General features: G+C 48.0%; 1 protein-coding gene across 1 annotated transcript in view; it reads right to left on the reverse strand.

Annotated features, from left to right (window-relative positions):
* The window catches only part of LOC119963948 (lipoxygenase homology domain-containing protein 1-like), a 282,480-nt gene that overhangs the window by 129,029 nt on the left and 128,160 nt on the right, over positions 1–25,291 (reverse strand). The window contains 5 exon segments of the mRNA XM_038793391.1: positions 464–550; positions 9,780–9,940; positions 13,155–13,290; positions 19,084–19,334; positions 24,127–24,250. Coding sequence (XP_038649319.1) covers positions 464–550; positions 9,780–9,940; positions 13,155–13,290; positions 19,084–19,334; positions 24,127–24,250 — 759 coding nt within the window.

Consider the following 25,291-nt stretch of genomic DNA (forward strand, 5'->3'; position numbering starts at 1 on the left):
GGAGTGGGATTGTCAGATTTTATTTTATTTTTCGTTGAATGTGAGAATTTGTTGCCCTTCAGAATCTTTTTGAACTGCGGTCAGCTGGGTTTAGGTACACCCACACTGCGATGACTTTTCTGCAGTAGTTTGATCCAATGAAGTGGCTCATTAGCCTTTCAAGGATAAGAGTCATTGTGGTTTTGGTGCCACATGTAGATCTCAATGTTTTGTTTGACAGAAATTTGATAGGTTCACGATCACTCACTTTGTTTTGTGGTCACTATGAAACCATATAAACTCTTCATTCCAGAATGAATTAGTTGAATTTAAATTGCACCAGCTGCAATGGTGGGATGTGTACTGAGTATTTCCAGAGAATTAGTCCAGGGCTCTCGATTATTGTTCCAGTAACATTACCACCATCCCACACCACACCCTCCCTTATTCCATTCTTTCTTATCATTTCACATTGATGACTCACTTTGTTCAAATGCCAACCAGCAAAAGGATGTCGTTTCTCGTGCCAGATTCTCAGCTTGTAAATGGTTCCCAGTTCTGGGAGCTCGATCTGCAGAGCGACAAAAGACACATGAAGTGAATCTTTAACAATCAATCCACAGAGAATCATATTCTACTTTGTGCAGTTCGTCGTGGCCCTTCAATATGCAATGCCATGGCTGGCTTAAACCTGACTGAAAGCAGGCAGGCCACTCTGAGGACATGCCCACAGATACATTGCCCCGTGTCAGGGAGGTCACTAAACAGATCCGTGTTTTATTGATAACGGTTGATCACTCTTCCCCATTGTGAAGTTTGAGGCTTAGATCTTTAACAGCCATGCATAACTGACCGTTGAAATATAAAATAGCCAAACATGGGTGTGGCTCAGAGTGGGAGAAACAATATTGAACAACACGGTGAATCCTGCAATGTATTGAACAACTGGGGACTCAGATAGCCTGCCTGTTAAATTTCTGATACTGTACAAGTGGTTTCTTCCTGATCACAAGACCATCAGGCATAGGAACAGAAGCAGGCCACTCAGCCATTGAGTCTGCTCCGCCATTCATTCATGGTTAATATTTTTCTCATCCGAGACTTCCGGTAGCGGCAATGACCGAGTGAGCTGCACATTCGGGAGCTCTCACTCCGGCGGGGCTTCAGGACCTGAGTCCCCGCGATAGTGGGACTGTGGAGCGGCGAAAGGGCGGCCACGGAGGTGCGGAGGAGCGGGCAGTGTTTTATGGAACCGCAGGAGAGAAGGAAACAAAGGAAATGGGAGAGAAAGGGACAAAGGAAAGGTGCAGGGGAAGCTGACCTGAGACCCAAGATGGCGGACCCGCGGACCTCGGACCCAGCAATCCAGCAAGCGCTGGAAAATATGCTACAGGTGATAAAAAGTAGTTTTGAATCGCTGAAGCAGGATAACTTGGACCCACTTCAGAAGGCAGTGGATCAGCTGAATCAGAGACTGGATGCCCAGGACGAAAAAGTTAAGGAGCTGGGAGAGGCGGTGGAGGGGCAGGCAGATGCGCAGACGATTGCGGCGTTAGACGTAGACGGGCTGAAGGAGAGGCAGAGAAGACTGCTGGACAGAGTGGAGGAGTTGGAAAATAGAGCCCGCAGGAAAAATCTGAGGATCATTGGCCTCCCGGAGGGGACTGAGGGAGCTGATGCCACAGCGTTTGTGGCGGACCTGTTGATGCAGCTGATGGGGGCTGAAGCCTTTCCGCGACCGCTGGAGCTGGAGGGGGCATACAGAGTGCAGGCGAGGCAGGTGCGTCCGGGGGGACCCCCCCGTCCGATGGTGATTAGGTTCCACAGGTTCGTGGACAAGGAGCGGGTGCTGCGGTGGGCGAAGAGCGCCAGGAGTAGCATGTGGAATAACAGTGTCCTCCGCATTTACCAGGACCTAAGCCAGGAGGTGGCTCGGCGGCGAGCAGCCTTTAAACAAGTCAAGGAGGTATCGTTCAAGAAGCACGTGAAGTTTGATCTGCTGTTCCCGGCCCGTCTTTGGGTGACGCATCAGGGTCAACACCACTACTTCTCCGAGCCCGAAGAAGTGATGGACTTTGCGAGGGATCAGTGGCTGGTCCTGAAAAGAGGTCCCACGGACTCAAACTGGGGCTCGCGAACTATCGTTTGAAGGGACGCCAAATGTGCCTCGACTGCTGATCAACTGTTTACTGTTTTAAAGGTGCCATGTGGGACATTTGGGACTCTTCCTTTTGTTTTTGGTTGTTGTATTTTTTTCTGTGTGGACCATTGTTGCCTGTGGGGGTGGGGGGGTGGGGGGAGGGGAGTCCTTTCCCCCCCCCCCCCTCTCGTACGGTCTTTTTCTTTTTAGTTCTTTTGTCGCTTTCACTTTATGGTTTCTTTTCTGGGTCTTTCTGTGGTGATGGGTACTTTTTGTGGGGTTCGCTGAGTGCACTGGAGCCGGTATTGCAACTAAGGGGTGGCCGGTCAGCGAGGGGGGTCAAAGACGTGGGTTGGGGGCTTTTGTTTTATTGGAGTTTAGGCCTTCCTGTGCCAGTGAGTTTGCTCCAGCAGGTTGGAGAGGGGGAGGGTGCGCTGGGGGGTGAGGATGAGGACGGGGAAACAATGGGAATGAGACAGGTGGGCTCCGGAGTGATGAGTCACCGGGCTAGCAGATTGGCTAGTCAAGGGAGTCAGGTGGGGGGGGGGGGGGAGAATACAGCTAATGGATGGCAGGGGTGGGGTATCGGGGGATGTTGCTAGGGAGGAGGTGTTATTCTGCTGACGTGGGAGGGATCTGAAGTAGGCAATGGAAAGGAGGTCGAGGGTGGAGGCAGCCAAGAGGCGGGACAAGAATGGCGCGACGTATGGGCCGGTGGCCGGTCCGAGAAAGGCTATGGCTGACCGGCGTGGGGGGGGGGGGGGGGGGGGGGGGGGGGCGTTGTGCCCCCCAACCAGGCTGATCACCTGGAATGTCAGGGGACTAAACGGGCCGGTTAAAAGGGCACGGGTGCTCGCGCACTTGCGGGCTCTGAAGGCGGACGTAATTATGTTGCAGGAGACACATCTGAACGTGTCTGACCAGACCAGGCTAAGGAAGGGCTGGATTAGCCAGGTCTTCCACTCGGACTTGGATTCGAAGTCCAAGGGGGTAACAATTATGATCAATAAGCGGGTGCAAGTTGAGGCGGAGGGCATAGCCGCAGACAAGGGGGGCAGATACCTGATGGTAAGGGGCAGACTGGAGGGGAGAAGAGTGGTGCTGGTGAATATATATGCCCCGAACTGGGACGACATGGACTTTATCAAAAGAGTGCTGGGGAAGATCCCGGACCTGGACTCTCGTAGGTTGATAATGGGGGGGGACTTTAACATGATCCTTGATCCGGAGCTGGATCGGTCGTGTCCCAGAACGGGTAGACTCCCAGCAATGGCAAGGGAGCTGAAAGGGTTTATGGAGCAAATGGGGGCAGTGGACCCCTGGAGAGCCAGACAGCCGACGGGAAGGGCCTACTCGTTTTACGCGCATGTTCATAAAGTATATTTTAGGATAGACTTTTTTTATCCTGAGCAGGGACTGCATAGGGGAGGTAAAGAATACGGAATATTCGGCAATTACTATCTCGGACAATGCCCCGTACTGGGTAGACCTGCAGGTCGGAGGGGCGAATTACCAACGCCCACAATGGAGGCTAGACGTAGGACTGTTGTCGGAGGATGGGGAGGGGAGCAGAGTGGAGGACCCGGCAGGATTGAATAAGGTATTCCGGGACTTCTATAGCAAGCTGTACACCGGAGCCCCCGAATGAGCCCCGGAGGAGATTAAAAGGTTTCTAGACTGGCTAACATTCCCAACAGGGGGGGGGGGGGGGGGGGGGGCGAGTGGATGGGCTGGGGCCCCCGATTAGAGTGGAGGAGGTATTGGGGGCCTGAAGGCCATGCAGTCGGGGAAAGCCCCAGGGCCGGATGGATACCCAGTAGAGTTTTATAGGAAGTTCTCTGCGTTAGTGGGACCGGTCTTGGCGAGGGTTTTTAATGAGGCAAGGGACAGAGGGACCCAGCCGCCGCCGATGTCGCAAGCCACCATATCACTGATATTGAAGCGGGGTAAGGACCCGGAAGCGTGCGGGTCATACAGGCCAATCTCCCTGATCAATGTAGATGCCAAGCTCCTGGCAAAGGTCCTGGCGATTAGAATTGAGGACTGCGTACCGGAGGTGATTGGGGATGACCAAACTGGGTTCGTGAAAGGCAGGCAGCTGTCGGCCAACTTGAGAAGATTACTCAATGTGATCATGATGCCCCCGACGGGCAAGGAGGTGGAGGTAGTGGTGGCGATGGATGCCGAGAAGGCCTTCGATTGGGTGGAGTGGGGCTATCTATGGGAGGTGCTCGGACGGTTTGGGTTCGGGGAGGGGCTGGTGAATTGGATCAGACTACTGTATCAGGCCCCAAAAGCCAGCGTCAGGATGAACAGAGTAGTGTCAGAGTATTTCAGACTATATCGCGGGACCAGACAGGGTTGCCCACTGATGCACCATCAATTGGACTCGAGTCGTGAAGAAGTTCTAAATATCAGGCTTTAATGAACTAGTTGTGTGCCCGGCAGTCGACTTACAGAGAAAGGGCGACTGCCGGCTGCTACGGGTTCTTATACCCTGCCTCGTAGGAGGGGCTACTGACCTCTCGGCCAATCGGCGAGCAGCCACATGACTGACCTCAGCCAATTGGCAGAGAGACACATGACCTGCCTGAGCCAATGGGCAGCAAGTCCTCTGCACCAATGCCAGCATTACTGTGAGATACCACAAACCTGCTAGTCATACCACCACACCCACTCTCCCCGTTGCTGTTTGCGCTGACCATAGAGCCGTTGGAGATGGCGTTGAGAGCCGCAAAGGGATGGAAGGGAATGACCAGGGGTGGGGTGGAACATAGGGTTTCTCTCTATGCGGACGACCTGCTCCTGTACGTGTCGGACCCATTGACCGGAATGGAAAGTATACTGGAAACACTGAGGAAGTTCGGCCAGTTTTCAGAGTACAAATTAAATATGGCCAAGAGTGAGATGTTTGTGGTGCAGGCAAGGGGCCAGGAGAATAGACTGAAGGAGCTGCCATTTAGGCTGGTTGAGGAAAGTTTCCGGTACTTGGGGATACAGGTGGCGCGAGACTGGGGCCGGCTGCGCAAGTTAAATTTGACCAGGGTGGTGGAACAAATGAAGAGGGAGTTTCGGAGATGGGATGCACTTCCACTGTCGCTGGCGGGGATGGTGCATACTGTAAAGATGACAATCCTCCCTAGATTCCTGTTCATTTTTCAATGCCTCCCGATCTTTATCCCACAGTCCTTCTTCAGAAGGATTGGCAAGATTATCATGAGCTTTGTCTGGGCGGGAAAATCCCCGCGGGTGAAGAAGGCGATGCTTGAGAGGAGCCGCAGCGAGGGAGGGCTGGCATTGCCGAGTTTGATCAACTATTACTGGGCGGCTAACATTGCCATGATAAGGAAGTGGATGGTGGGTACGGGGTCTATCTGGGAGCGGGTGGAGGTGGCTTCGTGCAGGGGCACCAGTTTGACAGCCCTGGTCACGGCTCCCCTATCGCTGCCGCCGGCCAGGTACTCCACCAGCCCGGTAGTGGGGGCGACCCTGCGGATATGGGGCCAGTGGAGGAGGCATGTAGGGGAGGTGGGGGCGTCTGTCGGGGCGCCAATATGTGACAACCATCGGTTTTCCCCCGGGAACATGGATGGGGGGTTTCGAGCATGGCGGCGGGCGGGGGTGGGGAGGGTGGGTGATATGTTCCTGGAGGCGAGCTTCGCGAGTCTGAGGGGCTTGGAGGAGAAATTTGGTCTGGTAAGGGGAAACAATTTCAGGTATCTACAGTTGCGGGACTTTGTCCGTAGACAGGTCCCATCCTTCCCACGCCTCCCGCCAATGGGGATCCAAGACAGAATAGTCTCTAGAGGGGAAGGAGGAGAGGGTAGAGTCTCAGACATTTATAAGGTGCTCATGAAGGGGGAAGAGTCCCAAACGGAGGAACTGAAAATCAAATGGGAGGAGGAGCTAGGCGGGGAAATGGAGGACGGGCTGTGGGCAGAAGCCCTGAATAGGGTAAATTCGACCACAACATGTGCCAAGCTCGGCCTGATTCAGTTTAAGGTCGTTCACCGGGCCCACACGACGGTGGTTCGGATGAGCAAATTCTTTGGGGGAGAGGACAAGTGCGTTAGGTGCGCAGGAGGACCAGCGAACCACATACACATGTTTTGGGCATGTCCGATGCTTAGGGGGTACTGGGAGGGATTTGCAGGGATCATGTCCCGGGTGCTAAAAACAAGGGTGGTGATGGGTCCAGGGGTGGCAATTTTTGGGGTTTCGGAGGACCCGGGAGTCCAGGGGGAGAAAGAGGCCGATGTTTTGGCCTTTGCTTCCCTGATAGCCCGGCGACGAATACTATTGGCATGGAGGGACTCAAAGCCCCCAAAGACTGGGTTATGGCTTTCGGACATGTCGCGTTTTCTGGGTATGGAAAAAATTAAGTTCGCCTTGAGTGGATCTGTACTGGGGTTCGCCCGAAAGTGGCAACCATTCATCGACTTCTTCGCGGGAGAGTGAGCGTCAGCGGGGGGGGTGCGGGGGGGGGGGGGGGGGGGGGGGAGGTGAGATTAGAGTAGAGTAGGAGGGATAAATAGGTGGGTAGTGTCGATGGGCGAGGAGCGGGCTTGTGCAGTATGGTACGATTGAAGTATTGATTCTACGTTGATGTTTGCACATTTTTACCTTCTTTGCTTTCTTTTTGTTGATTTCTAACTGTTTACAATGCCGAAAAATAACTCAATAAAATTGTTTGTTAAAAAAATATATTTTTCTCATCCCCATTCTTCTGCTTTCTTCCCATAACCCCTGATCTCCTTATTAATCAAGAGCCTATCTATCTCTGCTTTAAATATTTGGTCTCCACAGCCTTCAATGGCAAAGAGTTCCACAGATTCACCACCCCACACAACAAAGAACAAGAACAAAGAAACGTACAGCACAGGAACAGGCCCTTTGGCCCTCCAAGCCTGCGCCAACCATGCTGCCCGGCTAAATGAAAATCTTCTACACTTCCGGGGTCCGTATCCTCGATTCCCATCATATTCATGTATTTGTCAAGATGCCCCTTAAACGTCACTTATCGTTCCTGCTTCCACCACCTCCTCCGGCAGCGAGTTCCAGGCACCCACTACCTTCTGTGTAAAAAAACTTACCTCATACATCTCTAAAACTTGCCTGTCATACCTTAAACCTATGCCCCCTAGTAATTGACCCCTCTACCCTGGGAAAAAGTCTCTGACTATCCACTCTCTATGCCCCTCATAGTTTTGTAGACCTCTATCAGGTCGCCCCTCAACCTCCTTCGTTCCAGTGAGAACAAACCAAGTTTCTTCAACCTCCTCATAGCTAATGCCCTCCATACCAGGCCACATCCTGGTAAATCTCTTCTGCACCCTCTCTAAAGCCTCCACATCCTACTGGTAATGTGGCGACCAGAATTATACTCCCAAGTGTGGCTTAACTAATGTTCTATACAGCTGCAACATGACTTGCCAATTTTTATACTCAAGCATGTTGTATGCCTTCTTGACTACCCTCTCCACCTACGTTGCCCCTTTCAGTGACCTGTGGACCTGTACACCTAGATCTCTCTAGCTGTCAATATTCTTGAGGGTTCTACCATTCACTGTATTTTCCCTACTGGCATTAGACCTTCCAACATGCATCACCTCACATTTGTCCAGATTAGACTCCATCTGCCATCTCGCCGCCCAAGTCTCCAAACAATCTAAAACCTGCTGTAGTTGAAGAAATTCCTCCTCATCTCTGATTTAAAAGATCATCCCTTTAGTCTGAGATTGTGTTCTCTGGTTCTAGGTTTTCCTACTCGTGGAAACATCCTCTCCACGTCCACTCCATCCAGGCCTCGCAGTATCCTGTAGGTTTCAATAAGATCCTCCTTCATCCTTCTAAACTCCAACGAGCACAGACCCAGAGTCCTCAACTGCTCCTCATATGACAAGCTCTTCATTCCTGGGATCATTCTTGTGAACCTCCTCTGGACCCTTTCCAAGGCCAGCACATCCTTCCTTGGATATGGGGTGCAAAACTGCTCTCTGCTCCATCCTGAATTGTTCAATTCATCTGCCTTTGCTCAGTTTTCCAGACAGAATTATTTGTATGCACATGCACAGGGAATTTCCAAGGCCTTCGGCTCTGCCAACTTAACTGGTGGAGATCCCACTGATGTGCGTAAAGAGGCTTTCATGAAGTTACAGAGGCACAACAGGAAAATCTCAGAGGCTATCCCTAGTAATGGCACCTTGCATATCCTCAAGTCTTGAGTAGGGCTTGAAACCACAACCTTCGAACTCCGAGGAGAGAGCACAGGATCTGGGCCAAGCTGCCTTGTACTAAAAGTACAGACAGTTCTGCAATATTCTAGTGAATGTGACTATCAATGTTTGCGCAATAGAAAGTTTTTCTATATTCTTATCAATACTGGGAGATAAATATCTACAGAGATGGTTATCGGGGGAAAGTCTAGGCTGAGCTATGACGGAGGGAAAGGTGACTGAAGGTGGGGTGTTGCCAAGTACACAGGCTGAAGGAGATCCTCCTAGTGACAAACTCAGATGTGGTGATATGCCTATGGGCTAAACCATAGTTGGATGGTGTGCGACCTCCAGCCAGCAGGTGGTGGTGCAGGCACACCATGTGGCCTCCAGACCAAGTTCATGTGACCTGGGACCTGGATATAAAGGGAGACACACCCGGTCATCTTCAGAAGAAGATTGAGAGGGTAATAAGACGTACGTGTAATTGGTCAGTGCTAGGTGTAAGTTCCAGAGGAGTAGCAAGTCTCCATGATAATGCGCTCTATCAGATTGCCATCCTACCGCATGAGACACAATAAAAGGATCCTAGTTTGGACAGATCAAAGTGTTTGGTGAGTTGCTTCATAAAGTACAAGGGACCAAATACAACATTAGGCTTGTGGAAGTGACAGACAGAAAGCATTTGAAAGGAGAGGGATCTAACTAGGTGACACTCTCAAAGGAGCAGATGGCGTAGGGGGAAAAACAGAGACGATAACCACCTTCTTGGGTGAAATTAGAATCATAGAATCCCTACAGTGCAGAAGGAGGCCATTTGGCTCATCGAGTCAACCCTCCAAAAGAGAACACTCTCTCGGCCCACTCCCCCACCCTATCCCCATAACCCCACCTAACCTGCACATCTTTGGACACCAATGGGGAAATTTAGCGTGGCCAATCCACCTAGGGGTGGACAGTAAATACTGGCCTTAGCAGTGAAGCCCATATTCCAAGAATTAATACACCAGCAGAGTCCCAATTGGTAATGGCGGGCGGGGTGAATTGGCCAGTGAAGTATCCAGCAATAATGCTGCATGAGAAACGATATGAATGAATACCCATCAATTATGTATTTTCATACCAAAGTTACTTTTATGGACTTGGATGGAATGCAGTAAATTTGTAATGTGAAGAGGTGGAGGGTCATAGTCACATGGATACAGTCACAAGTTAATGGATCTTTGCTGAATCCCACAGCAAGGGGCTGTTTAGCACACTGGGCAAAATCGCTGGCTTTTACAGCAGACCAAGGCAGGCCAGCAGCACGGTTCGATTCCCGTAACAGCCTCCCTGAACAGGCGCCGGAATGTGGCGACTAGGGGCTTTTCACAGTAACTTAATTGAAGCCTACTCGTGACAATAAGCGATTTTCATTTTCATTTTTCATTTCATGTGTCACCTACCATTAACTTATCTGTCTGCCCAGTTTCAAAGTTGTCTGAGTTGTTGTCCAGGCACATCTCATCGGATTTCCTTTTGTCACCATATAACTGGAGGAAAACATTAGCATCGGATCCCGCATTTTTAATATCACTTGTCCAGATCCACAGTGACCATGGATTTTCTAGTCAAAAAAGAGATTGCCTTTTTAAAAACATGTTCTGGGGCAGGTGAATGTGACAGAGCTATAGAGGGAATTGTGTCCTTCCTTCGCAAGATGGACCCCAGTGGTTTTTCACAGCACAGAAAGTCACTGGGATGTCCATGACCTAAGACATGTTCTAATTATGAAAACATTCTGCAAACCAGAATACCAATAGAGTAAAACAATGTGATCAGCACATGTCCTGGTGATTTATACAATGTCTTTAACATTCATTGACTCATTTAATGCTGATGTGGAGGATGAGAACGGTGTTTGATAACAAAATACTTCATTTAGCAGCCAGAGAAATGCTCCAAAGTTGGATGCAAAGACTGTTGGCCTGTTCGTCAATCTAGGCAATTGTTCTCCACTTGGCAGAGTGGAATGTGCCGGGTAGGAGGTGGCAGTCTCGCTCTGGGCGGTGTGCTCTGATCACTTGACCTGATAACTAGTCTGTGTCAGTGCTTATCCTCCACACAAGCATGTAGACTTAATCAAACTTTTCAATTATCACATAGTTTTGTCCCTTCTCCCTTCATCCACCCATCCAATCAATTCTTAATGTTGACATAGGGTTTGGATTCTCCGTTGTGCACTGACAGAAGCGGAGTTCCGGATGCGGTGGAGAATCCACCTTCGGGGAAAAACGGGATTGGCACCGGGCGCCGATCCATTTCTGAAGTTCCAGTCCTCCGCTGGCGTCAGAATTGAGATTCGCGCCCTGTGCTAGCAGGAGGATGAAAATGCATCATTAAGGTCCATTTTCCACCCTATTAAGGGAGCGGGCAACATATTCTCCAGGCCCGGTTGATTCTCTGGTCCTCTGGGCAGTGAATCATGTGGGCGAGAATTGATGGAGGTCAAAGTGGGCAAGGGAGTAATTCTTTAAGGGATTTACTCCCAAAGTCCATCAGAGGGCCATCATCCCCCACACAATGCAAGACAAGCCCATCCCACCCTTACCAGAGCCCTGCCCCCAACGCCTCCCCCTACCAGTGACCCCCTAATTAAAGAGACGCCGATAGTGACCCCCTAAATAAAGAAACCCCTGTACTCAAGAGTTTTCTCCAGAAAATCCCGGGGTGGGAACTGAATTGTGCTGCGGGGGGAATCCAGCCATTTTGAGTGAGCCTGACAGCAGGATTCCCTAGGGAATCCCTGGCAATCCTTGCCATGAAAAAATTTGCATGGCTAATGATCGCGAATCGCTTTTTGATTTTTGCTCCCAACATGAGCGCAAATCCGGTGCAATTCAACTCCGGCAGGAGAATATCGGAGGCAATTTAACAGGACAGAAACAGAGTCCTGTTTTGGGCGCGTTTAGCGGGGTGTTTCTTGGCATCTGCAGTTGGGGCAAAACCGCACTTACAACATTACACCTCAGCTCACCAGTGCAGGAAGAGTATACACGGATTGGGGTGCCATTCTTAAATGCCACCCTGATCTTGCGCCCCCTCCCACAGCCACCCACCACAGTCTATGGACGAGGCCTCCCCCACTACACCAATGTACCTCTTATGGGGCCGTTGAGCCTCCCTCACCCCACCTCTTAAGGGCAAGGCACCCCCAGGCCCGATCACTGGCGTGGGCAACCTGGGCACCTTGGCACTGCTAGCCTGCCACCCTGACAGCCTGGCAGTGCCACCGGGCACCCTGGAAGGTGTCCGGGTGTCAGCTGGAGTGCAAGGATACCACCTTTCCCAGAGCCCGTCCACCTAGGGGTGGCTAATTGACTGGGAGATGCCCCAGGGGTCATTAGGCCTAGTTCACGTTTGTGGAAACCAGTGCTAAACGGCACTCTGGCGAGGTCTCCACGGCACGGCTGTTAGTTCCCCAGCCCCAGGAGAATATGGCATAGACATATTTAAATTTGATTGTTTTGGGGTCGTTTAATGGCTCATTGAGGGCAAGATCCAGATCGCAATGTAACGCAAGATTCCGTTAAATATCATGAGGGATTTCGAGCGCCACGAATCTCACAAGAGATAGCTCGTGAGTTTAAACGGCCTCGTCATGTCACCAAGTCGGGCACGGCGAGGCCATTAAATTGTGGTCGTAGTCTCCCTGACGGAGAATCCTGTTCATTGTTTCTACCCCAGTCACTGATCCCAGAAGTTCCACCTGACAACTTCTGCAACATTTGTACTGCTTTCTAATTAGAATCATTTGTGGGTCCAACCAGTGCTACCCGTTCAATTATTCAACTATCAACTCAACTATGAGGGAGAAATGGAGGAGTGCCGTATGAAGGATCAAGAATGGCGGTTAAAGACAGCCAGGATTGTGGTGATATGCATCACTGCAAATACACAAGGGGTTAATGTAAATATACATAGACTAGCTAGACACTAGAGGGAGCACCAGAGATATGACACACAGACATTCAACCAATAGGTCAGTAAGATAGGACACGACCAATGGGCATTCATGATACACACAAAGGTGACACTACCACAGGAGGGCATTACACCAACCCATATAAAAGGACACAGCACACATGATCTTCCTCTTTCCAGTGGAGACCCTTAGTGAGTGCATTTAGGGTTGATTGAAACACATCATACCCACCACCTGGATTGTAGCAGACTGGTTCCTCAGTCTGAGTAGCTACAGCAGGATTAACAGGAGAGTCAAACCAGGTAGGAGAATTGTTAACTGTTTAATAAATGTGTTAAAGCTATCTCCAAGTCTGAATCTTCCTTTGTCAGAGTGCACACCAAGGAAGCTGCTTATGCTACATCAAGAGCGTAACAAAACAAGGATCTCTGAAATGGGAACTGCAGCGACCCCAAAACAACTTGAGTAAAAATGGCTGAAAGAGCGAGCGAGCAGACCTCAAGCTTCTCCAGCGCTGCATTAGAAACACTGGGTCTGGCAGTGGAGAGGAGGGGTACTTTCTCCCAAAAGGAGCTGGAAGCCCTGAAAATATTTACTGAGGAACCAGTGGGAAGTGACAACTAAGTACTCCAACGTCAGGAGAATTGCACCTGGAACATGGGCTGCACCACTGGAAAAAGTGAAATGATCTAACTAGAGTTATTTCGTTAAGAAGGCTGTCTTTATACTTTCTGTTTATAATGCATCACTTCCAGTTTCATTAATTAGAACACTGACAAGGTTATGCTCCCCCCACTATCCTTTAGAAATTCATGAAGTGAAATTGTTGAATTCAATTTAAAGAATATATATCTACTTTTCTGTCTCTTCTGTCGCAGTGAAACCATTTCATAGAGTTCACGTTCAATCAGTCCATCTCCTTCATCTTCATCCAGCCATTTTCTGCACGGGAATGTCTGTTCAATGCCAGTGAATGGGCAATACACTATAACCTGTGTAGATCAATAAAAGACTGATGAAAATCCTGGTAGAGAACAAACAGCAAGTGACGTAGATTAAATAGATATCCTGGGAGTTAGTTAGTGCAAGGTTTTGCAGCTATGTGATGTCCAATATGGACTTGAAATGCCATAGCATTTAAGGCTACAGACCAAGTGCAGGAAAATGGGATGAGAATAGATAGGTGCTTGATGGCTGCCGTAGACACAATGGGCTGAAGGGCCTCTTTTTTTGCTGTAAAACTCTATGACTGTATAAGTGAGATCTATATGCATATACAAATATTATATATGTAATAATGAATGGCTTAGATTATGAAGCATATGAAAAATGTGGTACATAAAAGGTAATATTGCGGGGTGGGTATTACAGGGGTGCATGGTGTACATCGGTTCAGATATGCTGTACAGGAAATTACACAGATAGGAGGACTAGATGTGATCCCATACAGAATTGCATATATTGGAGTGTGTTGCGTATAGTGGAGTGTATCGCATATACTAGAGTGTATTGCATATAGTGGAGTGTATTGCATATAGTGATTGGAGCGTATTGCACATAGTGCAGCAATACTGGCTGAGGTTGAACTTTGTAACATACATAGTTGTGTTGCATATGGAGGATTATTTTTATTCTTCTCTGAACGGGGCGTGAGTATCGCTGGCTGGGTCAGCATCTATTGCCCATCCCTAATTGCCCTTGAACTGAATGGCTCGCTTGGCTATTTGAGGAGACAGTTAAGAGTCAACTACATTGCTGTGGGTCTGGAGTCACATGTATGCCAGACAAGGCAACTACGGCAGATGGATTTTTACAACATTTGACAATGATTACATGGTCATCTTTAGACTTTTAATTCCAGATTTTTATTGAATTCAAATATCACCATCGGCAGAGTTGGGATTTGAAACTTCTGGATTACTCGCTCAGTGACAATGTCACTATGCTGCCACCTCCCCATTTATTATATATGGTGAAACATATTAGATATAATGAAGCATGTTTTAGATAGTGACTGCAGTGTATTGCGTATATTGGAGTGTATTGCATATTCTGGAGTGTATTGCATTTAGTGGATTCTGTCGGGTATTGTGGAGTGTGTCGCGTCTTGTGGAATGTGTCGCGATATGCATATGATGGACAGTATAGCGCAGGGGTGGGCAAACTTTTCCGTGCAAGGGCCACATTCAGAAATTCACAATTTTAAAGGGCCGCATAGTATATTAGGTAAAATAATTAATATTTAAAATAGCCAAAATAAAAGGTTTTTAAAGAAAAAAAAGCAATTAATTTTTATTAATTAATATTTTAAAGTAGAAACTTTACATGAAACACGTTTATTTGAAAAACAAAGTAACTCAGTTTAAAGAAAAAAAAGCAATTAATTTTTATTAATTAATATTTTAAAGTAGAAACTTCACATGAAACACATGTTGTGCCGAGCATTGATCACCCTACTCAAGTCAACGTATCCACCCTATACCAGTAACCCAACAGCCCCCCCCCCCCCATTAACCTTAAAATTTAAAAAAAAATTAAACATTTAAAAAAAAATTTTTTTTTTTAATGACTTGATCTTGGTGGGCCGCATAAAGACCTTTGGCGGGCCGCATGCAGCCCGCGGGCCGTAGTTTGCCCACCCCTGGTATAGCGTATGATGTTGTGTATTGCATATACTGGAGTGTGCTGCATATAGTGGAGTGTGCAATATAGAGTGGAGTGTATTGCATATAGCGAATTGTGGTGCATATACTAGAGTGTTGCATATAATGGCGTGTTGCATATAATGGCATGTTGCATATAATGGAGTGTGTTGCATATAATGGAGTGTGCAGTATATGGTGGAGTGTGTTGCGTATAGTGGAGTGTGCAGTATATAGTGGAGTGTGCAGTATATAGTGGAGTGTGCAGTACATAGTGGAGTGTGCAGTACATAGTGGAGTGTGCAGTACATAGTGGAGTGTGCAGTACATAGTGGAGTGTGCAGTACATAGTGGAGTGTGCAGTACATAGTGGAGTGTGCAGTACATAGTGGAGTGTGCAGTACATAGTGGAGTGTGCAGTACATAGTGGAGTGTGCAGTACATAGTGGAGTGTGCAGTACATAGTGGAGTGTGCAGTACATAGTGGAGTGTGCAGTATACAGTGGTGTGTGCAGTATACAGTGGCGTGTGCAGTATACAGTGGAGTGTGCAGTATAGAGTGAAGTGTGTTGCATATAGTGGAGTGTGTTTTGTATAGTGGAGTGTGTTGCGTATAGTGGAGTGTGTTGCGTATAGTGGAGTGTATTGCGTATCGTGGAGTGTGTTGCGTATGGCGTGTTGCATATAATGGCGTGTTGCATATAATGGCGTGTTGCATATAATGGCGTGTTGCATATAATGGCGTGTTGCATATAATGGTGTGTTGCATATAATGGAGTGTGTTGCATATAATGGAGTGTGTTGCATATAATGGAGTGTGTTGCATATAATGGAATGTGCAGTATATAGTGGAGTATATTGCGTATAGTGGTGTGCAGCGTATAGTGGCGTGTGCAGCGTATAGTGGCGTGTGCAGCGTATAGTGGAGTGTGTTGCGTATAGTGGAGTGTGTTGCGTATAGTGGAGTGTGTTGCGTATAGTGGAATGTGTTGTGTACAGTGGAGTGTGTTGCGTATAGTGGAGTGTTTTGTGTATAGTGGAATGTGTTGTGTACAGTGGAGTGTATAGTGGGTGTGTTACATATAGTGGAGAGTATTGCGTATAGTGGAGTATGTTGCATATAGTGGACTGTGCATGATATAGTGAAGTGTGTTGGTCAGCATGGCGGCACAGTGGTTAGCATTGTTGCTTCCCAGCACCAGGGTCCCAGGTTCTATTCTCGGCTTGGGTCACTGCCTGTGTGGAGTCTGCACGTTCGCCCTGTATCTGCATCGGGTTTCCTCCGGGTGCTCCGTTTTCCTCCCACAAGTCCGAAAGACGTGCTGTTGGGTAATTTGGACATTCTGAATTCTCCCTCTGTGTACCTGAACAGGTGCCGGAATGTAGCGACTAGGGGCATTTCCCAGTAACGAAATTGCAGTGTTAATGTAAGCCTACTTGTAACAATAAAGGTTATTATTATTAAAGTACAGTGGAGTGTGTTGCGTATAGTGGAATTTCTTGCACATAGTGGAGTGTGCTGCGTATAGTGAAGTTAATTGTGTATAGTGGAGTGTGTTGCGTATGGGGAAGTGTGCAGTATATAGTGGAATGTATCGCACATAATAGAATGTGTTGTATATGGAGGAGCCTGTTGCCTATGTGTCACAAGGATGCTGATGGAGATGGAGACTGTGAGGTTGAAGCATGGGTAGCTTATCAGTGCCATTTCAAGCCTGACATTATTGCCACAAACACACTGTCATTCCACACAATGTGTCTCCTTGTGCTGTATCCCTGCCTGGTATCCCACAGAGCACATTCTGCAATCTCCAGAGGTGGGATGAGAGTCACTGACCTTGACATCAAGGCAGCATTTGACCACATGTGGCATCAAGGAGCCCTAGTAAAACTGGAGTCAATGGGAATCGGGGGGGAAAACTCTCTGCTGGTTGGAGTCATACTTAGCACAAAGGAAGGTGGTTGTGGTTGTTGGAGGTGAATCGTTTCAGCTCCAGGATATCACTACAGGTGTTCCTCAGGGTAACGTCCTTGGCCCAACCATCTTCAGCTGCTTCTGCTTCCTTCCTTCCATCCAAATGTCAGAAGTGGGATTGTTTTGTTCAGCACCATCCGTGACTCCTCACATACTGAAGCAATTCACGCCTAAACCCAGCAAGTCCTGGACAATATCCAGACTTGGGATGACACGTAACATTCTAGCCATGTGCTAGAAAAATAATGGTAGTTTTAAGGGATTTATATTTGCATTGGAAAATATGGGAAATAAGATATAGTTTTAAGTGGGTAATTTAATGTTTCTGTGCTTGGAAGGGTAAAATCTATAGTTAGATTTATGCTGGACACATGTGGGCTCTGGTTTCAATTCCAACTGTGACTCTATTGTGCTTAGATAGGGCTATGGCATTAAGAGTAAATCATTCAGCAGTGGTTGCTTAGCAACTGGGGCCCTGTAAGGTAGAGAAGCTTTATGTTTTAGTATAGTTGAATTTAATTCCGTTGAAGATAGGCAGTGAGAGAGAAAGCAACTCTCACAGCTCTGCTAGAAGCAGTTCGTTTTAGAAAGCTAAAGAGGGAACATCTCTCTCAGCCTTGCTAGAAGAAAAACTATACAATGGAGTAATGGTTAAGAAAATAGATGCTGGAAATCAAAAGTCTAGCTAGTTAAGGAAATGAGAGACACGATTTAACAAAAAAAAAAAAATTGGTTCGGAGCGGCAACCAAGGTGTCATTCCTGGCACTTATCGTGCCAGGAATGACCCCATCATCGAACAGCACTCTGTTTTTTTGTTCTGGCCCCCATCAGGAAACGCCCCACCATGGCCACGCTTCGCCACAAATCCTGCAGTGCAAGAAGCGATCGGGCGCCATTTGAAAATGGTGTCCCCGATCTCGCAACCCCCCGACGCACCCTCGTGCCCTAACTCACCTGTTTCCCCCCCCCTACACCCGACCACATACCGGCAGGGCACCCCAGGGCCTGATCCCTGGTGTGGGCAAGATGCCAGCTTGGCACCTTGGCATTGTCAGCCTGGCACCCCGCTCTGCTTCTGACAGCCTTGCAGTGCCACCTGTGCCACCTGGCAGTGCGCAGCTGGCACCTGGGTGGCACTGCCAGGGCACCAGGCTGGCAGTGCCAAAGTGCCCAAGTTGCACGAGCAGTGCCCGGGTGCCAGCCTGGTCAGTTTATCCCCTTATAAGGAGACTACAAAGGGATATAGAATAGAATTCCTACATGCAGAAGGAGACCATGCAGACCATAGAGTCTGCACTGACCCTAGGTTGAGTGAGTGGGCAAAAATGTGGCAACTGGTGTATAATGTGTAAAAATGTGAAATTGTCCATTTTAGGAGGAAGAATAGAAAAGAAGCTCAATATCTAAATGGTGAGAGGTTGCAGAGCTCTTGTGGTACAGAGGGATCTGGGTGTCCGAATGCATGAATCATAAAACGCTAGTATGCAGATACAGCAAGTAATTAGAAAATCTACTAGAATGTTGTCAATTATTGTCAGGGGAATTGAATACAATATGCTTGAATATGCTTGAGTTGTATAGAGCATTCGTGAGACCACATCGGGAGAATTGTGTACAGGGATGGTCTCCTTATTTAAGGAAGGATATAAATGCAGTGGAAGTTGTTCAGAGAAAGTTTACTGGACCAATACCTGGAATAGGTGGGTTTCCTTCTGAGGAAAGGTTTGGACAGGCTGGTCGTGTATCCACTGAAGTTTAGAAGAGTAAGGGGTGACTTGATTGAAACCTTTAAGCTCCTGAGGGGTCTTGACAAGAGTGGATGTAGAGAGGATGTTTCCTCATGTGGGAGAATCTATTTAAAATTAATGGATCACCCATTTAAAATGGAGACGAGGCAACATTTCTTCTCTCGGGGTGTTGTGTGTGTTTTGAATTCTCTTTCTGAAAAAATGGTGGAAACAGCGTCTTTGAATATTTTTAAGGCAGAGGTAGATTGATTCTTGTTAAGCAAAGGTACAAGATTATAATATTGTATTCGATCATTCTCTATCCACCAGGTGGGTGGTGACACATTTAATTTATTGTTTTTACCTGGAAAAAGTTCAAAATATTTAAGTGTTTCAGAGGATTATTCATTACACGTTCCATAGCATCTTCCTCTCCTCACCTTTTCGCAGAACCATCCGGAACTGACTCCACCGTTATCATGGCCAATGGTGACTCTGCTTAGTGGGCTGAGGAGAGCAGCGAGCTCCACATTAAAGATGTCAGTTATGCCACGTTCAAAATGGCCACCTTCCAGGAAGATTTTTCCACTGTTTTTAACACCTTTGGATCCATGGAGGATGATGTGCACTTTCGAGTTTGTCCCAGCTCCTCTGATGTTACCAGTTATTACAGAAACATTATAAACAATCCCTGGAAAATCAAATTGGAGCCGCTTAAAATTGCGGGTAGGGGAAATCAACGTGTTGTCTACAGTGAGCAGCGGCAAGATTCCCTAACTAATCCACACCGGGGGAATCATTTCATTTCATGAAAATTTCATTTTCATTTCATTTCATGAAAATTTCATTTTCATTTCATTTCATGAAAATTTCATTTTCATTTCATTTCATGAAAATTTCATTTTCATTTCATTTCATGAAAATTTCATTTTCATTTCATTTCATGAAAATTTCATTTTCATTTCATTTCATGAAAATTTCATTTTCATTTCATTTCATTTCACTAGTTCAGATCTAATACAAGACCTTGAGAATTAGCTGTCCTCTTAAGGAAAGTGGGAAGCTCAGGGAGGATAGTACTTCTTCGCCTCTGGTATGTGGACTTGAAGCCAGGCCAGACAAATGGAATGCTCACTCCTCTCTCACACTTCTAATGGGTTAGAGCAGCCTCAAAATACAGTGGGATCCATGTCACGATGAGAAGAAGCACAGGCGTCCTTGCTGTCCTGACCAATAGACCTCTCTCAACCAACATCACCAAACACAATGGACATCGGGCCATTCATCTTAATGCTGTTTATGAGATTTTGCTGTGTCCAATGTGGTTGCCATCCTGCCTTCTTAACAACAGAGATTAAAGTTCAATATTAATTAATTGTATGTTCAGCCCTTTAGGACTTTGCTGAAAAATGAGCTACAAGGCCGCGTAAATACAAGCCCTTTCTTTATTTGTTTAAGTTGCAAGGCAAGGGCTTGGGAGAGGGAGCGGAGTAGATTTACCAGAACAGGGATGAGGGACTTCAGTAATTTGAAGAGAGCAGAGAAACTGGGATTGCTCTTCTTAGAGCAAAGAATGTTAAAGGAAGCCTTAAACATCATGAGGGATTTTGATAGGGTAGATAGGAAGTAGCTGTTCTGAGTGACAGGAAGGCCCTGAGGACACACATTTAAAATAATTGCTAAAAGAACCAGAGGAAAATGAGGATCACTAAGGTTTTATGCATTCAGCTGTTATGATCTAGAATGGAAGCAGATTCAATCTTAACGTTATAAAGGAATTGGATAAACACCTTGAAGGGCTGGGGGAAAATGAGCAGGGGTAGGACTGTTTGTCATCAGTCCTGCACAGGCAAGAGAGGCTAAACAACCCCTTTATGTGCTGTATGTTGCTGTGATCGTGGCTGAGCCCACTGTACAAATCTCAATACAGAACAAATTAGCACAAATTCAAGAACCTTCCTCAGAGCAGTCATGAGAAATCGCAATGTCACATTGGTGCAGTGACAGTGGAAAGATCCTCTAAGGATTGGATTTGTTTATTGTCACATGTACTGCGGTACCGTGAAAAGTGTTGTTCTGCGTACAGCTCAGACAGATCATTCTGTAGCATGGTGGGGTGGAGTTGTAGGAGCTTCATTCTCCATCTAACCTGTGATATACCTCAACTGGGAATACATGTTGACATGAGGTACCCAAATTAGAAGTCTTCTAAACCACTGCTGAAATTCCTCATCCTGCCAATCACAAAGTTCACAGAAAAAGATAAAATAAATGTACGTGGACAACACAGTAGAGTTCTAGTTTTGAAATCATTGACTGCCAAAGAGTTATGGATGCTTCATTGTTGACTATATTTACGGCTAGGATAGACAAAGCTTTGGTCTCTCAAGAATTTAAGCAATATAGGGAACAGGAGGGAAAGTAGAATGAAAGCCCAAGATCATCCTACTTGGGCCTCAGGCCATGGGCAGGAACTGGAGATGCCTTCAAGAAACCCCCCCTTCCACATTGTGCCCCCCGTCCCCAAGGTCTGCCCACTCCCGCTAGCCCCTCCACCAAGATCCCACTCTCTATCCCACCTGCCTCACCTCCCCTCTAACTCCACTAGACCCACTAACTCCCTCCCTCGCACTTATCTGATCCTGGACCCTGGGACTTAGAATCTGGGGACTGCTTGTAGTCCAGCCCTGACCACTGCAACTGCTGGCACTGCTAGGATTATCAAATTGGCTGACAATTCTCTGAGACAGTGCAGCTGCCTGAGGGAGGAGCGGAATTGTCCAATCTTCAACAAATTAATGCTCATCGTGGCTGCTATGATTAGCAGAGATGCGTTCCCCACTGACTCTTCGAGAAGCAGGGCAGAAAGCTCTGCCAGCTGAAAATTCCTGCCCATGGAATATGCAATTAAATGCAGGAAGAATTTGGCCCGTTGTGTTATTCCTTAAGGTAATCAAAAACTACTGGTGGGTGCGATTCTCTGCAAATGCGGAGAGTCGTAAAGGCTGCCGTGAAACTGGCCATGTTTCACGGCAGCCTCCGCGCCCCCTCCCGGGACCCGATTCTCCCCCACGGGCGGGGCTAGCAGCGCGGCCCCGTGAAGCACGGCATCGCGGGCTTAGCGACCGTCGCTAAGCCCGCGTGCCAAGCGTCACGGCGGCTGACGCGCACGATGACGTCAGCCACGCATGCGCGGGTTGGACAGCTCCAACCCGCGCATGCGTGGATGATGTCATCACGTATATGCGTCAAACCTGCGCATGCGTGGGCCGTCATGCCCCTCAGCCGCCCCGCGGACTGATCCTGCGGGGTGGCGGAGGAACAAAGAGTGCGCGGGTATCGGACCCGCTGCCCGCGATCGGTGGGCACCGATCGCGGGCCCATGCCACAATTGGTGCCATGGTTGTCCGGGATGGCACTTTGCGGCCGTTTTCACGAACGGTGAGAGCAGGTGTGTTTGCGTTCGTGAAAACGGCCGTAAAGGCCTGGGAACTCGGCCCATCGGCCAGGGGAGAATCGGTGTTCACCGTAAAAAACGGCGAGCAGCGATTCGTGTCGTGGGGCGGCCATGGGGGGCGGGGGGGGGGGGGGGGGGGGGGGGGGGGGGGGGAGAATAGCGGGAGGTCGGGAAAAATGTCGGGAAGGCCCTTCCGCTATTCTCCGACCTGTCGTGGGCAGCGGAGAATCGCGCCCACTGTTTTGCATTTTCCACTTGCTCTATGTTTGGAAACTTCTCTGTTTCGCTTACTTCCTGTGGTGTAGCAACCCAAGAGCTCCCTACAGGATGACATTTCTCCACAGCTTCCACTCCCTCAATAGTGTACGGTGATGGCATATTGTCACTGGACTAATAATCCAGAGACCCATGGCAATGTTCTTGGGGACCTAGGTTTGAATCTCCCACCATGGCAGATGGCCTGCTGCAATGTTCCAGTGAAGCCCAGCGTAAAATGGAGGGACAGCACCTCATCTTACGATTAGGCACATTACAGTCTTCTGGACGTAACAATGAGTTCAACAACTTCAGACAGAATTTACCGTGTAGAAGGAAGCCATTTGGCCTATTGAGTCTGCTCCGGTCCTTGGAAAAAAGCACCCACCCTACTTGAGCCATAACCCAGTCACCCCACCTAACCTTTTGAACACTAAGGGCAATTTAGCATCACCAATCCACCTAACCTGCTTATCTTTGGACTGTAGGAGGAAACTGGAGCCACGCAGACACAGGGAGAACATGCGAACTCCACACAGTCACCCAAGACCCAAATCAAACCTGAGCCCCTGGCACTGTAAGGCATCAGCATTAAGCACTGTGCCGCCGTGCTGCACGTACTTGTCCTGCCTTTTGTGCACAGGCCATACCTGGGCAATTTTCCACATTGCCAGGTACGTGCCAGTGTTGTAGCTGCACTGGAACAGCTTCAGTTCTATTGCCAGAATATTATCAAGGCCGCAATCATGCAGTATCCAGTGCCTTCAACAGCTTCTTGTTATTACAGTAGAGTGAATCTAACTGGCACCTGTGATGCTGGGGACCTCTGGAGGAGGCTGAGGTGGATCATCCACTCAGCACTTCTGGTTGAAGGTGACTGCAAATGTTTCAGCCTTGTCTTTTGCATTGGTGTGTTAGGCTCTCCCATCATTGAGGATGGGGATATTTGTGGAGCCTCTTCCTCCGGTGAGTTGTTAATTGTCCATTACCATTCGTATGGATTCGTCTGGATATGGCAGGACTGCAGAGCTTAGATCTGATCCGTTGATTGTGGAATACTCACCAATTGCCTGGATGAGTGCAGCTCCAACAACACTCAAGTCATTTGGTATCATCCAGGACAAAGCAGTCCGCTTGATTTGCACCCCATCCACAAACATTCACTCCCTCTGCACTGGCACACAGTGGCAGCCATGTGCACCACCTACAAGATGCATTGCAGGAATTCACCAAGGCTCCTGAAACTGCACCTTCCAAACCACGACGACTGCCATCCAGAAGGACAAGAGCAGCAGATATCTGGGAGCCCCACCACCTGAAGGTTCCCCTGCAAGTCACTCACCACCCTGACTTGGAAATATATTGCCGTTCCTTCACTGTCGTTGGGGCAACATCCTAGAGCATCCTCCCTAATAGCACTGTGGGTGTACCTACACCACATGGACTGCAACGGTTTAAGAAGGCAGCTTAAGGACAATTAGGGATAGGCAATAAATGCTGGCCTAGCCAGCGAAGCCCTCATCGCGGAAATGAATAACTGTGGAAATTAGGTAAAGTGAGGATTGAGGTCAAATGTAACATCCTTCACCCTCAACTCCGAGTGCCTACAATCGCTATTTAACATTAGCAGGAATGATCCGACAGCCGATAGTAATGGTGCCATAATAGGGATTCAGGAAAAGATTTAACCTCAACACATTTCAAGCAAAGGATTATTACTAGCCCACTTCCAGTGGACGCCATTAGTAAATTCCAAACTATATGTTCTCACCTGTCGTTTGACTTCCCCCAACCAGAATGTCACGTTGGATTTTACCATCATCTTCGTCCAGCGCAAACCAACGGTTTACCGGAAACTGATGCACGATTTTATTTCCAATATCGTCTATGATCACCTGGAGGATAGAAGTCAGAGACTGAAGGCTGAAGGCAGAAGGTGGCAGGGCAGAAACATACTTGAAAGGGGGAAGCTCAGTTTATTGAATTGTCACAATCTTCCTCCGAGTAGGACAGGGCTGAAATCCCCAACCAGGTCTTTTGGGAACGCATCCCCATCCCACCCTAAACCCAGGATTCAGACACAACTGGAGCACACTCCTCAGTGGGTGGGTGAGGGGGTGTCTCACTGTGGCATCTTGCTGCAGCATGAGACACTGGCAGGGCCTGTAAAACACCTGCAGAAATGGTTCCAAAATCTCTAAATTTGGAATTTGTTGGTTGTCTGCTGACAATCGATCACTCCTCCGCTTCAAAAAAACCTTGTGTAAAATTCACTGGCTGAACTACTCACAGGTTCAACAAAAGCAACTTGCATTTCTATAGTGCCCTTAATGTAATAAAGAGACCCAAGGTGCTTTCCAAGCATTACCAAACAAACATTTAACCCTGAACCGTATATCAGGTCAGGTCGGCGAAAGCTTGGTAAAAGGAGCACCTAACAGGAGGAAAGAGAGGTGGAGACGGTCAGGGAGGTGCTTGGGATCTTGACAAACGAAGGCATAGCTGCCAATGTTGGAGCGATTAAAATTGGGAATGCATTACAAGTCTAGAATTGGTAGTGTGCACAGTTCTCAAGGGGCTGCGAGGCTGGAGATAGCACTGAGAAAGAGAAGGGCAAAGTCATGGGGAGGTTTGAAAACAAAGGTGAGAATTTTAAAATCAAGATGTTGCTTTGGTGGGAACCAATGCAGATCGGCGAGTAGGGTACATGGGTGAGTATGACTCAGTGCATGTCAGTACATGAATAGCAGAGTTTTAGTTGATATCAAGATGGTGGTGGGTAGGACCAGAGAGGCTCTGGCCAGGAGTACACAAATATTAGAATACACAAATCTAAAGTTAACAGAGGCATAAATGTGAGAATCAATGGTATCTAAGCTGAGGCAAGGGCAGAGTTGGGCAATGCTATGGAGGTGGAGCTGGGCAGTCATGGTGAT

The sequence above is a fragment of the Scyliorhinus canicula genome, chromosome 3 (assembly GCF_902713615.1).
Source record: "Scyliorhinus canicula chromosome 3, sScyCan1.1, whole genome shotgun sequence".
Classification (NCBI taxonomy): Eukaryota; Metazoa; Chordata; class Chondrichthyes; order Carcharhiniformes; family Scyliorhinidae; genus Scyliorhinus; species Scyliorhinus canicula.